Source organism: Xenopus laevis, chromosome 4L, assembly GCF_017654675.1.
Source record: "Xenopus laevis strain J_2021 chromosome 4L, Xenopus_laevis_v10.1, whole genome shotgun sequence".
Taxonomy (NCBI): Eukaryota; Metazoa; Chordata; class Amphibia; order Anura; family Pipidae; genus Xenopus; species Xenopus laevis.
The window spans coordinates 66171483-66185348 of record NC_054377.1 but is presented as its reverse complement, the minus strand read 5'-3'; the positions used below and the strand labels follow the sequence as shown (position 1 = coordinate 66185348).

General features: G+C 37.3%; 1 protein-coding gene across 2 annotated transcripts in view; it reads right to left on the bottom strand.

Annotated features, from left to right (window-relative positions):
- Positions 1-2918: 2918 nt before the first annotated feature.
- The window catches only part of neto2.L (neuropilin and tolloid like 2 L homeolog), a 32399-nt gene continuing 21451 nt past the window's right edge, over positions 2919-13866 (bottom strand). Inside the window, exons 3-10 of one of the 2 annotated variants that reach the window (XM_041590235.1) lie at positions 12417-12557; positions 9699-9731; positions 8961-9209; positions 8041-8085; positions 7821-7948; positions 6489-6717; positions 4955-5068; positions 2919-4026 (exon numbers count right to left, since the gene is read on the bottom strand). In XM_041590235.1, coding sequence (XP_041446169.1) covers positions 3446-4026; positions 4955-5068; positions 6489-6717; positions 7821-7948; positions 8041-8085; positions 8961-9209; positions 9699-9731; positions 12417-12557 — 1520 coding nt within the window. In that variant the 3' untranslated portion in view covers positions 2919-3445. The remainder of the gene's footprint in view (positions 4027-4954; positions 5069-6488; positions 6718-7820; positions 7949-8040; positions 8086-8960; positions 9210-9698; positions 9732-12416; positions 12558-13866) is intronic. The other variant, XM_018258043.2, reaches the window with a different exon arrangement.

The window sequence follows — 13866 nt, the reverse complement described above, 5'->3', positions numbered from 1 at the left end:
CAGTGGGAAGCAATGTGCTCACATATGCCAATATATACATGGCCAGCTTTGAAGTGGTTTTAAAAAGTAACACATTCTTTTACATCATGAGAGTTTTCGTCTATCTGCCCTATAGAAGCCTCTTCAGAGAAAACACAGCAAGATTCAAAAGAATTGTATTGACTCTTTTACTGTGAAAGAACTACCCAAATACTAACATGATTTGTAAAATGTTGTGCCAAAACCGGAACTGCTTTAGGAAGATTACTTAGGTGTGACTAAGAACATCCTTCATAGGTAACTTTTTACATTTCTCACTTATGTATTCACAGGAAGGACCATGCTAAATTCTAATAATCGCTTTAAAGGTTTTTTTTTTTCCGTGTAATCTCTGCAAATATTGCAGACACACAAAAAAGACCAAAACTTTCAATAGTAAGATAACTGGAGAAACATTTAGGGGCAGATTTACAAAATTCGAGTGAAGAATTCGAATGTAAAAAACTTCGAATTTCGAAGTATTTTTTGGGTACTTCGACCATCGAATTGGTTAAATTCGTTCGAATTCGAACGATTCGAAGTAAAAATCGTTCGACTATTCGACCATTCGATAATCGAAGTACTGTCTCTTTAAAAAATACTTCGACCACCTACTTCGGTAGATAAAACCTACCGAAGTCAATGTTAGCCTATGGGGAAGGTCCCCATAGGCTTGCCTGTGATTTTTTGATCGAAGGATTTTCCTTCGATCGTTGGATTCAAATCCTTCGAATCGTTCGATCGAACGAAAAATCCTTCGATCGATCGATCGCAGGATTTGCGCGAAATCGTTCGACTTCGATATTCGAAGTCGAACGATTTTAGTTCCCAGTCGAATATCGAGGGTTAATTAACCCTCGATATTCGACTATTGATGAATCGGCCCCCTAGTGTCCAAGATTTAATTAAATGTGATACAATTGATGTTATATATGTACTGGAGTTGCCCATGTAGCCTCCAGTATGTGGGAAAAACCAATATAAAAATAGGGGAACATATAAATAATAGGGGAATATATAAACAGAATAGGGGAACATATAAATAATATCAATAAGGGCTATATGAATCATCTTGGAATCAAAACACTTTGCTGAAAAACACAATAAATGTTCGACATGTTTAATCAACATGTTTAATCTAGTATGGCATAGAAAGAGTTAAGCCACATTGTAGAGGAGGAGATCTGATAACCAGCACCCTGCAGCGAGAAAGCTGGTGGATACAACTTAAATCTTTATCCCCTAACGGTCTTAACGTAGACTTTTGTGTTATTGGCATAGAAATTGGCCTTGTATTGGGTATTGCTGCTAAATTATTAATGCTTGAAATGTCAGGAATTAGGAGATGGCAACTGCATCTGATAAAGTTTTACCATCCAAAAGTATTTATGCCTCAAATGTCAGGAATTGGGACATTGTAATCTTATCCATAAAATTTTAACCTTCAAAAGACTTTGGCTATTTAAGAGTGGAGGCAAGGAGCAACCGTCATCGTTCATGGAAGGAGCCTACTTGGCGAAACGCATCAGTGGTGACGTAAGCGGAAGCAACACAGACATGCGCAGTGAGGCCTGAGGAACGCTGCGGACATCTCAGCACACACGGTGGGACAGCCACTCACGAAGGAGACACGCCTCTCAAAAAAGGAACGAGCAGACATCCCAGTATAAATTCGTGGAGATCGGCTTTTGATTTTTAAGTGATTTCATAGCGGAAATATTGTTAGTGCAATATATTTTTAATATTAAAGTACCGTAAAACACTTTCCGCACTTGCCACTCTTTGTTGTCTAAAGGAAGGATTCGGGGAACAACTACACCCTTGATATGTGAAATAAATTTCTGGCCGTCTGTGAGTATAATCTACTACCAGAAACAGGGTTAAACCGTGTGGGTATTCACCTCTAAAAATTCTTTTCTTTACTAATGAACACAGCACACTATATCTGATGGTGTTTGAGCATATATGAAACTAATTTCACCTGCACTAAAAACTAATTTCACCTGCACTAAAGGTTTGAGGTTGGGAATATAACACTGCTAATTGTGTCAATGGAATCACATTGCGGAGTGATTTTACTAAGAACACTGCACTATATTTTCTTGTTTTTTTCTCCATTTTCCATTTTTCGAGGTACGATCAGTAGCATTTTTTGGAACATTTGAATTTACTGGAGGTTGGAGATTACCTACTTCTTACTGAACTGGAGAGCACACTTGGTTTGGGCTATGCTGTGTATGGAGTATGTAATGCTATTTTTTCCTACACATGACTATTTTTCTACATATGCATTATTTATCTATACAGTATCTATCCCTATGGATTTTAGGGGTGGATTCTGTTGTGGTATACTGTCTCCCAGAGATTAAATTGTTGAAGTATTCTTAAATTAGTCAGAAACAGCAGAATAAGACACAAAACATTGCCTGGTCTTTGACCAGTATAAATTAACTTTGCAAAAGGAGTGCTGCAGTATTTTTCTTATGCTGCAGAGACGTATTGGCCTTTTTTTTTTACCAGCATGGCTCTCCCTGAATAACCTCATAATTAATACATACATACAATATGTACTGTATATACACATATATACACACAAGTACACAGCACGTCACTTATAAGTTATAGTCCCTGTAAAATGGGGTGTTGTGTTCTTGTAAATTTGGCTTCACCTGCACTCAGGCAAGATGGTACTTTTGCTATATGTAGGAATGCATACATATCTATGTAATAACACTTCCAGGCTCCATCACTCTCTTATGTAAATAGACCTTTTTAACAATTAGCAAGGCTTTATAAAAAGCTTTAAAATGATGCTTTGAATAAAAGAAATAATGTTTCCGGCAAGTAGGAAGAGCAAGATTTGATTTTAAGAAACAAAAACACATTACTCACAACATAACTCTATTTCACTCTACTTTACTTAATGTTACACAAGTTTTACAGGCACAGATTCAAACCTTTTTCATGTGTGTGCCACTATATGAGATATTTCCTTGTTCACTGGCTTCAAATTTTTAAAACTTTAATTTAAAAAGTATCCAGTTGTGTTGAAATTTTCCCTGATAATGGTTTATTATATCTGAGTGAGAGGGAAATACATTTTTAAAAATGTGATATATTGAAAAAAAAAAACCCATGAAAATAGCACCTTATTAACCAAATGTGTAAAATAGTTAACAAAAAATATGCAAAAACAACAAAAAAGACCATTTTGACAATATCAATGAAATATATTTAACCACCATAAGTGCTGTAGGATTTATACAGTATGTCATGCACGACGTGATGTTCCTGCTCAAAAATATAGAGTTTTATTTTACAATTATTGTTTGAGTCTCCATTTCTTGGCTTTAGAAAATGTAATGACTGTTGGATATAGTCTCAAAAATATAGCTTTTTCTATAAGGAACCACATAATGGGAGGCGTTTAGAAGTCAATGGACATAGAACCCTGAGCACAATCTTCTCGACCACGCACATATATTTCACAAGGGATTTCTTCCATTACCCTGTCTTCTATACCTTGCTCAGGACAATCGTGGGACTGTTTAAAAGTATAGGTACTTTTCTTGAAGGTACTATTGAATGTTTTCATTGGCTGAGGCTGTGCAAAATCATTGCGGAATGGAAGGTCCATTGAGCTTAGGTTGGTCCTGCTTTGTTTTAAAGATGCTGTTTGTGACCCACAGTGATGTTCATGGATACATCGAGAAGTTGTGGATGAGCGCCTGTTTTTTTGATAGTTCTCTAGTTCCTCAGATAAATCAGCCAGGTCTGCAGAAATGTCTTTGTCCCTTAGTGAAAACAACTCATAGTGGGGTGGATCAAATACCTCCTGGAATCCAGTTTTGTTGAATGTAGTCTTCCTTGCCATGATTTTTTTGCGAGGCTGTTTCACTTGAACAAGAATAGAAATGATTAAGAGGACTAAAACTATTCCCGATGTGATACCAATAACTGTCCCATGGGTCTTTGTAATCTGCTCAAACAGCCCCGCTTCTTTCTTTTCTGTAAAAGAAAATGTGAGCATTATGCAGTGCTGAAAGAGGCTAAATGTTCTGGAAAAGTTAAATGAGGTGGACATACGATTTGCTGTCACTCTTAGTAATAATATTGATGAATAATGTTATAAATAATTGGCAGTTACTATGTGACATGAAAGGCAAATCCCAGCTGTTGCTGCATTGCATACATTGCTTAATAGCTTATGGGGTATCCTCTACTTTTATCTGTTTTCCTTGAAACGGGTCATTTCAGAAGGTTCTTTTACCTTCTGCAAATGACCCCTGTTTCAAGGAAAACAGATACAAGTAGAGGATATCCCATAAGCTAATAAGCAATTTATGCAATGCAGCACAGCTGGGATCACCTACTTGAGAAATAGTCAACTAAATTAGGGATGCCCAAACTCTGGTCTCATCCCCAGCATTTTTTTGACCTACTGCTTTCAGTGTTCCCTTTGAGCAGGCACTGGGAAGGGTAGTTCAAGAACGGTTATAGGGCTGTATCCCTAGGATTAATAATAAAATATAGGACATTGTTTAGTCACAGAGCTGATGCCTTCTCTTCCTTAAACCAAACCTGCCATGAGGCCATGATTAAAAACCCTATGATAAACATGTCTTCAGTTAGCAATGCTACAATACAAGGCAGTCCTTCTACAGAAGAGTAAAGCAGTATGGTGTCATGTGCTCACACAAAGAAATATTATTATATGAATAAAATACACGAGCCATGCTGGGCTATAAAGCACTGTATCTTCCATAAAAACTCTGTGTTATGAGGAGAGATCAGCATTTAGTGTTGTACTGTAACACACACAACCTTTATCAACCCACAACCCCCACCTCATCCATATCATTGTTTTGTGCTCCTGCGTGTGGATGATTCAGGAGGCAGTGCTGGGATACAATGTAGTCTGCAGCCGCACACCCACCTTTGCAATGATTTTCATCCCAGGGGTAGGCACAGTTCTGAATACCGTTGCACACTAAAGAATTATTGATGCACATGTTGCTATGGCAAAAAAAAGTACTGCCGACACAGGGAGCTACAGAGACAGAATGGAAAAATTAGATCATATGATGGTGCTATCATTTCCATATTTCCAGTTTCCCGCTAACTCCATTGTACTAGTGCTGATGTATATTTCAGATATATTTTAGCTTACAATACAAATGCATCAATTGCTACAAAACAGCAATAGGAAATCATTTATAATTTCATCTGTAAATTGCTTCCTGACATTCAGTCTTGTGTACAAAACAGAGATATACTGGTTTGCTCTATCTTTCAGTGTCTAAAGTATAATATATATATATATATATATATATATATATGCACAGATTTAAAAGAAACAAAATATGAGCTTTATATATGGGAATGTATGTAGTTTCTAGTGAAGAAATACATGAAAGCTGGACAAATAGAGATGGGAAGTGTCATCTAATTCTTGTCCAATATCTGCCATATTTGGGGAATCACAAGCAGTAGAAGTTCTCCCTAAGATTAGTGATGGGTGGATTTGTCCCGTTTCGCATCTCGAAAAGCCAAAAGATTAGCGAAAAGCTAATTTTGATGCCCGTGTAAATTCTGACGATGGCGTTAAAGTCAATGGGCGTTCCTAATAATGTTAATGCACTCCAGTTTTGACGCAATTGACTGCTCCGACACCCGTCCAAAATTTTCTGACGCCTGTGAATTTTCACGGCAGTTTTGCAAATTTATTTGCTGACAGCAGGACGTGGAAATTTGCCGCAAATTTGCGCCTGCCGAATTTATTCGCCCACCACTACCTAAGATCAAAGTGTTACGATAGAAAATCTATTTTTTGTTAGCCCATATAAGTGGACATGATGGAATGGGCCTAGTGGGTTCCCTCTTTTGTGATTGCCATTTTTGGCTAATTTATGGTATTCACATGGAATTATTGACTAATTTTAGTCAGGTTGACCCAACACATCTGACTACGTGTGGCCAGAATAATAATGATAAACCTCATAAAACTCTTCAAGACAATTTTTTTAATACTATCTCTTTTTCACTTGTTGTGAGGAATGTATATGGGAACATCCCATGCATACATAAAAGAAAAAGATACCCAGTTTATAATATTCTATATATATATATATATATATATATATATATATATATATATATATATATATATATATAGTCCAAATTCTGGTGCACACAAAACGAAGCGCAACTGCCTAGGTGCTGGTTATAATAAATCAATAGTAGAGCCAACAAACCGCACTCACAGGACTTTATGAAGGTGCAAAATCAAAAATCATGTTTATTTCAACGTTTCGGCTATTCACTTAAGCCGTCATCAGGAAGTGACTAAGGCACAACTTGGGGATTGTATATTATTATATAGAAAATAACACAGGCAAGATCTAGCTCAGGTTTTGTTGATTTTACCATTAAAATTTTAGTACTGAGCACCAAGAATCCACTTTACTTACGTTCCACAAATGATGTGAAAAGCATCCGGAATCGGCTTAACCGACTTCCTTCATCCGCCCACATCCGCACCACCCCGGTGCCTGTCTGTAACATCACGTCGTTAGCAACAGTGCTGCAAAATTTTGCCTTCAGGTTCTCAATGGAACTGCTACCATCATAGACAGCCACAAAGTTTCGTTTGCACTCATTCGAATGCTCCATCTGGTAGTCTAGGAATCTCAGGTAAATCTGTGGGTAGAACATATGAATGCCAGGTTACAGGACAGACAAGTATGGGACAGTTTAAGGAGATCCAATGTTTAGGTAAGGTATCTTCTTCTTATCTAAACTGAATTTCTACACACAAATGTCAAATTATGGGAAGGTCACCTTGCATAGTCTCCATTTAGGTAAGGTATCTCGCCATTACTCCATTAGGTAAGGTATCTTCTACTTATCTAAATTGAATTTCTACACACACCACAAACCCGTTATCCAGAAAATGTCAAATTGTGGGAACACCATCTCGTTAGACTCCAAATAATTCCAAATTTTAAAAAAAATATCACTTTCTTTTCTCTGCAATAATAAAACAATATCTTGTACTGGATCTGGATCTGAAGATATAATCCATCCTCATGGAAGGCAAAACAGCTTTATTGGGTTTTATTATTGTTTAAATTATTTTTAAGTAGACTCAAGGTATGGAGATCCAAATTATAGAAAGATCCCTTATTGGGATAATAGGTCCCATACTTGTATTATAAATATACTATACTGTATTGATCTGATCTTGCACCATATAAATCATTTTTACTCTAAACCTATTTCGGCTTTTACCCCTAAATCTTTCATACATTTCTTCAAACACACCCTAATTCAAGCCATCCTAAGGACTTTCCTTGAACATGCCAACTGTTGTACTGTGGCGTGTAATGTACCATTTTCTAGTTGTATCCATCCTACAGCATAATGTGTTAGCCAGTGGAATATGTATATAAAATTATGCATAAAACTAAACTATGGAGAGCCTTCTTAACAACAAAACTGAACACATCTGAAGAATATTGGCATGGATTATATTTTTCTCCAGGCTTAGGTGATGTCAAGCTCCCTTCCCCTCGTGTCACATCCTCTCATTTATGCTTAGTGCAGCCATGTTGGCAAATGTTTTCATCTTCACAACCTTCTCAGTTTTCTGTCATTCTTGCAACCTAAGGCTTTTTGCAGTATAGAGTACTATATATTTGAAAAAAAGATGTTTTATTTGTATGGCTTATACAAAATGCCCGATACATCATTTTACTGACAGATAAAATCTCCCTCTAACTAAGCAGACTCCCATTACATACTTTAGCTTTTGGAGTGGCTTTAATTGTCCATATACAGTCAAGTGCTTGTCCAGTTTTCAATTTCTCTTCTTGTTCCACCTGACTGGAGCGAATGATTCCATCTGCTCCCGAGAGCTCAAACTGACAGTCTATGATGAGAAGGGCACAGAAAGATATTGTCAGTGGAACAATGAGGTAAATGCAACATCCAGCAATCTAATAACATGCAAAAATACTTTACCGGGTATGGGACTTAAAATACCACCAAGGTAACTGAAGTCAGGATCTGTGACAAAATAAAAATAAATATATTGTGTGAGTTTTAGATACCAGGACAGGACACCAGATAATAGACCCTATACTAATATTTTAGATGACATTTTATAATTCTATATTTCTGCATAAGCAAAGTATAATGAAAGGCTTCACAGCCCCACGGGTCTTTTTAAGACCCTCTCCCTATGCTCAGCTGCCTGTACCTGTTTAGTATACTCTGGGCTGGAGTAGATATGGGTAGAGATTATTGTAAATTATCATTCTGAGAAGAAAGAAAGATTACATGCCAAACCGATCTATCTTTTTATCCAAATCCATAAAGGATTAAGGTTTGGCCATTAGCCATGTGGACTGCAAGCTACATGAAATATGACACAACTATGTTGGAAGCTCATTAGTTGGAATGTAAAACTAGCAAAATTCCCTTTGTTGCAGGGTGCTTATTAAATGGGACAGATATATCATCGTTGTAGACTGCACTGTTTGGTAAGTATGTCAAGTTTCCCTGTACAAGCCAGATTTGCATTTTGATCCCCAGGGAAACTTCGCAATATGCTTCCCATTTCTGCCAAGCAGCATAGCAGGTAATGTACTGTGATGCATAGTCACCTGTGTGCTCCCACTGATTCCTGCTATTAATAAGTACTGTATAGTCAGTAAAGCCTTCTGGGGACAAAAGGGGATGCTTGCAAAGAGGATGTAAGAGAATGATTGCAGGCAAATTAAATAGATCACAAAGACATGTTTGTAACAATACCCCAAAAAGTTGGGCTGTATTTAATGATCTGTGAACTTACATTATATATGAACTATAAAATAAAGCCAGTATTACATATACAACAGTTTAAAATTCAAATGTCATCACGCTGCCTACAGATTCTCTACCTGGTATAAAGGAGTATTTTGCTCGAAATCCTAGTCCTTCTAATTCCTCATCAGAAGAAAATTTGATCCACATGAATCTTCCCGTTGATCGGATTGGTGTTGGGCTTTTAAGACCGCAGTATCTATCGATAAGTGGGGAGAAGCCAAATGGACCATCTCGTACCTCCAAGTGATCAAAACGACATTCAAAGGAAGGTTCTATGTGATAAGGTTCATCAAAGGTCAGCTCAATTCTTTGGCGTGGAGCAGCTGGAGCACAGCAAGGAAATAATAGAATATTATTAGACTCAGAAAAAAAACAATATTTTTGTTTTAGAAACATAAACAGGTAAGAGACGGCTGCTCAAAAATTCCTTCTGACTAAATGCGACCAGCAGCTCTTGCATCCCTTAGTGCTCTTGCAATTCTGAATGGGGACTGAATAAATAACCCCTATGGCCTCCATGGGACATAACAATCTGGATGGTCATTTCTGTTCTTTAATTGAACATTCACATTCTCCTGTTTCCATTTCTGCCCACCAGTTCTGCAAAAAATGTTATCTACTCCAATAAAACTAACTTTTAAGGTTCATTATAGCAGTTCTTGCACTAAATAACCTCATTGATTAAAGGTACTTGCTTCTAAAGGCATTCCTTGTACTTCTGCATACAGTAGTTGTGCTTGGCACAGCTCAGTCTGTCCTGCCCCTCTTGTGAACTGCTTATAGTCTTTATGTATTAATGAAAATGTGCATACCAGGATTTTTAGTGTGGTATTCTGGAATGGAAGCTGGATGGTCCACGGAGATGTCAGCGGCAATCCAGAAAATATAAAGAGATTGTAAATGGATGCCTATCTTTAAGTGCATAATTGTACTTATAATTAATTGTAGCTGCTGGACTCCATCCAACCATCTATCTCTTCCATACATAAATATGCCTATATCCACCCGACACAGCCAACATGGCTCTATTCCAGGGGTCCCCAACCTTTTTTTACCCGTGAGCCACACTCAAATGTAAAAAGAGATGGAGAGCAACACAAGCATAAAATAGTCCCATGGGGTGCCAAATAAGGGCTGTGATTGGCCATTTGGTTGCCCCTATGTGGACTGGAAGCCTACAAGAGGCTCTACTTGGTACTATACTTAGTTTTTATGCAATTAAAACTTGCTTCCAAGCCTGGAATTCAAAAATAAGCATCTGCTCTGAGGACACAGAGAGCAACATTCAAGGGGTTGGAGAGCAACATGTTGCTCGCGAGCTACTGGTTGGGGATCACTGCTGTATTCCAATCTGCAGTTAATGTGTGCCAAACTGATATTATATTGTAACCTTATTAAAGGGGTTGTTCACCTATGAGATAACTTTTAGTATGATGTAGAAAGTGATATTCTGAGGCAATTTGCAATTTGTTTTATTTTTTTATTATTTGTGGTTTTTGAGTTATTTAGCTTTTTATTCAACAGCTCTTCAATTTGCATTTTAAGCAATCTAGTAATTAGGGTCCAAATTACCATGCATTGATTTGAATAAGAGACTGGAATATGAATAGGAGAGGCCTGAATAGAAAGATGAGTAATGAAAAGTAGCAATAACGACATTTGTAGACTTTACAGAGCATTTGTTTTTAGATGTGGTCAGTGACCCCCATTTAAAAGCTGAAAAGAGTCAGAATAAAAAGGCAAATAACTATAACACTATAAACAAATTGGCCATTCTATAACATAATAAAAGTTACCTTAAAGGTGAACCACACCTTTAAATCAAGCCAAGCAACATTCAACATCCAACTTGTCTGGGTTAGGTTGGCCCTTTTTGGATTGAACTAGAACAGTACCTTAAATAAAATGTTTTATGTAACAAAGAATGATAGAGGAATAATAACTGAGAACTGCATTACACCCATTTCTTTGCTTTCCTTTAGCCCTTCTCTGTACCCATTCACATGTTTTGGCAGATACAGATGCATTGATAACTATGAAAAGTGATTTCAAGGTAAACACATGATTCAGCAGCATGCAGCTATTAGGGATGCAGCGAATCCACTATTTTGAAATCGGCTGAACCCCCAAATCCTTCGCAAAAGATTCGGCCGAGTACCGAACCGAATCTAAATCCTTATTTGCACATGCAAATTAGGGGAGGGAAGGGGAAAACGTGTTTTACTTCCTTGTTTTGTGACAAAAAGTCAATTCTGGCTGAATCCCGAACCGAATCCTGGATTTGGTGTATCCCTAGCAGATATCGAGGTAAATTAAAAATGTGTTGTTTTCTGCTTGATCAGGGGCGTAACTACAGAGGAAGCAGACCCTGTGGCTGCAGGGGTGCCCAGGAAGTATAGGGGCCCCATGAGGCCCTAATTCATATACAATTTCAATAAATATTGGTAAAACTGGTCAAACTCTAGACATTTGGGGGCCTGAAAAATAATTTGCTGTTGGGCCCAGTAATATCTAGTTACGCCACTGTGCTTGATCACACTTGATCACTTTGCTTCATTCCTATGTTAAGAAAGGAATGGCAGTGCCCTTTCTACATGTCAAAATATCATATTGTTCGACCCACCTGTTAGCAAAGACACCTAGGGTTTCACTAAGAGAGGAAGTGGGGTTTGAGATTAACAATGAGCTCTGGTGGCTCAGTTGGCACATTAATGAGCTTTTACTGCCTGAGGCTGCACTTTCAGAGATATACTGTATATCTCCATGGTTGCTTTCAACTGAAAATACTCATCCTTACTCGAATGTAGCTCTTTTAAGCCAGGCAATTTTATTTCTGGGCGACAGATTTACTTCATTAAAGCAATGCTAAATATATATCTTTTTTTTTTCTCAGGTAGCCAGTGTATCAATTTTGCATCACAATTTTGCCTTTTAAAGAAAAAATGCTTCATTTTGCATGTTTGTACAGGTAGTTGTGTTTATCTGTGTAAATCCAAGTGCATAAAATGTAATTGTGAGGCACTCCATCATTTCTATGTTAATCTTTCTTCTGTCATTAAAAAGGCAGCACGTGCTATACATGCACGTTTTATCATTTTAATGCAATATAACAGGTTTATTCCCACATGGTCATTGTGCAGAAATTGCAGCCTAAAAGAAGATGCCACCTCTGGATTTCAATTTACTACTAATCTTTTTGTTTCCGATATCATTATCAGAATTCTTCAGTTAATTTACGGGGCTCTCACATCTTCAGAGCTGCAGAATATAATTCAGCTGTCCTTACCTGGAGGAAAGCTGAGACCTAAAATCTAGCCAAACTGAAGGTCACATTGCTTAACTCATATGACTTAAGTCATACCCAGTCAGGTCCCTGGCCAAGCCCCAGCATGTCAAACTGGTGATCTGAGGGGCCCAGACCCTTCGCGTAGCTTTTACACTGTTCTGCATTAAATATTTTTTCGGTTATTATTTCTTACATCATCATCATTTAAAGACATTCATCCCATATCAGAAAACTATATACATACCTTCTAAAATATAGACACATTCCTTGTTAGGAGGGTAGGTGTTTGGAAAATTTGGTGAAGCAAAATGACCTCCATTAATGGTCCGAACCCACGTACCACACTGGGGCATTGGAATGTGTTTAGTTCCTATGTTTTGTCCTTCTAAAAACAGAGAAAATAGATTTTGTACTGCCTGTCATACTGCAAAATAATACCCCTGATACAAAATGACTGAGAAATGTTGACTTTGGTGCAGAGAAATCCAGTGCAAGATGTTGTGTTCTGGACAGTTAGGATTAAGAACTGGCAGATAACAGATTTACTGTAAAGCATAGTTATTACAAGTGGGCACATGAGGATACTGTCTGTTCAGCTGGAAACAAATACTTGTACAAAACGAAATGCTATAACAATGAACAGTTTGATGTTTCAGATTTACAAGCCTAAAAGTAATTGTCCAGGAAGCAGAAGCACTATGAGTAATGGCTGCATAGTATAGATACTTATCCTGGGGCTCTTCTCTCTCAGTATTCACAGCCAAGGACTAGCACTGCTGCTAAATGCCCAGAAATTAAAAAAATACATATAAAGTATTGGCAACTTCAAAGCGCAGAGCTGCCAGGAGCTGCTTTTGTTGAAATATTTAACACAAAATACCAAACACTGCAAAAACCTATTCACCCCGGCTACAACTGAGCTTTTAGATGAAACAAAGATTGGTTTGATGAAAAAGTAATCATAAAACATATCAAAAGCCAAGTCTTTATTGATGCTTCATCTCCTCTGCTGTTTATGACAGTGTCCAGGGACACTCTGGGGCATATTTATGAATATGCAAATTTAATATCAATGCCAAAAAGTGCAACGTGTTATAAAACGAATTGCATTTTTATAAATCTGCACCCTGAACTGAGCTGAGACTGCTGAGCTTCCATTTCCACATTTATTCTACAATCATTAGTGCCCCTTTATAACACATTTGCACTGGTATTTATACGGTCATTTTGTAACTCCCTGTCCAGTGAAAACAATGGGAGTTAAATTGCATAAGCATTGTTAGCAAGCTATGCAAGTTTCTCAAAGTGGTTGTTCACCTTTAAGTATGATGTAGAGAGTGATATTCAGAGACATTTTGCACTTGATTTTCATTGTTTATTATTTGTGGTTTTTGAGTTATTTAGCTTTTTATTCAGCAGTTCTCCACTTTGTAATTTCAGCAATCTAGTTGCTAAGGTCCAAATTACCCTAGCAATCATGCATTTATTTAAATAAAAAACTGGAATATGTATAGGAGAGGGCCTAAATATAAAAAAATAAAAAGCAGCAATAACTATACATTTGTAGCCTTACAGAGCATTTGTTTTTTAGATGGGGTCAGTGACCCCCATTTGAAAGCTGGAGAAAGTCTGAAGAAGAAGATAATAATAATTCAAAAAATATAAAAAATGAAGGCCAATTGAAAAGTTGTTCA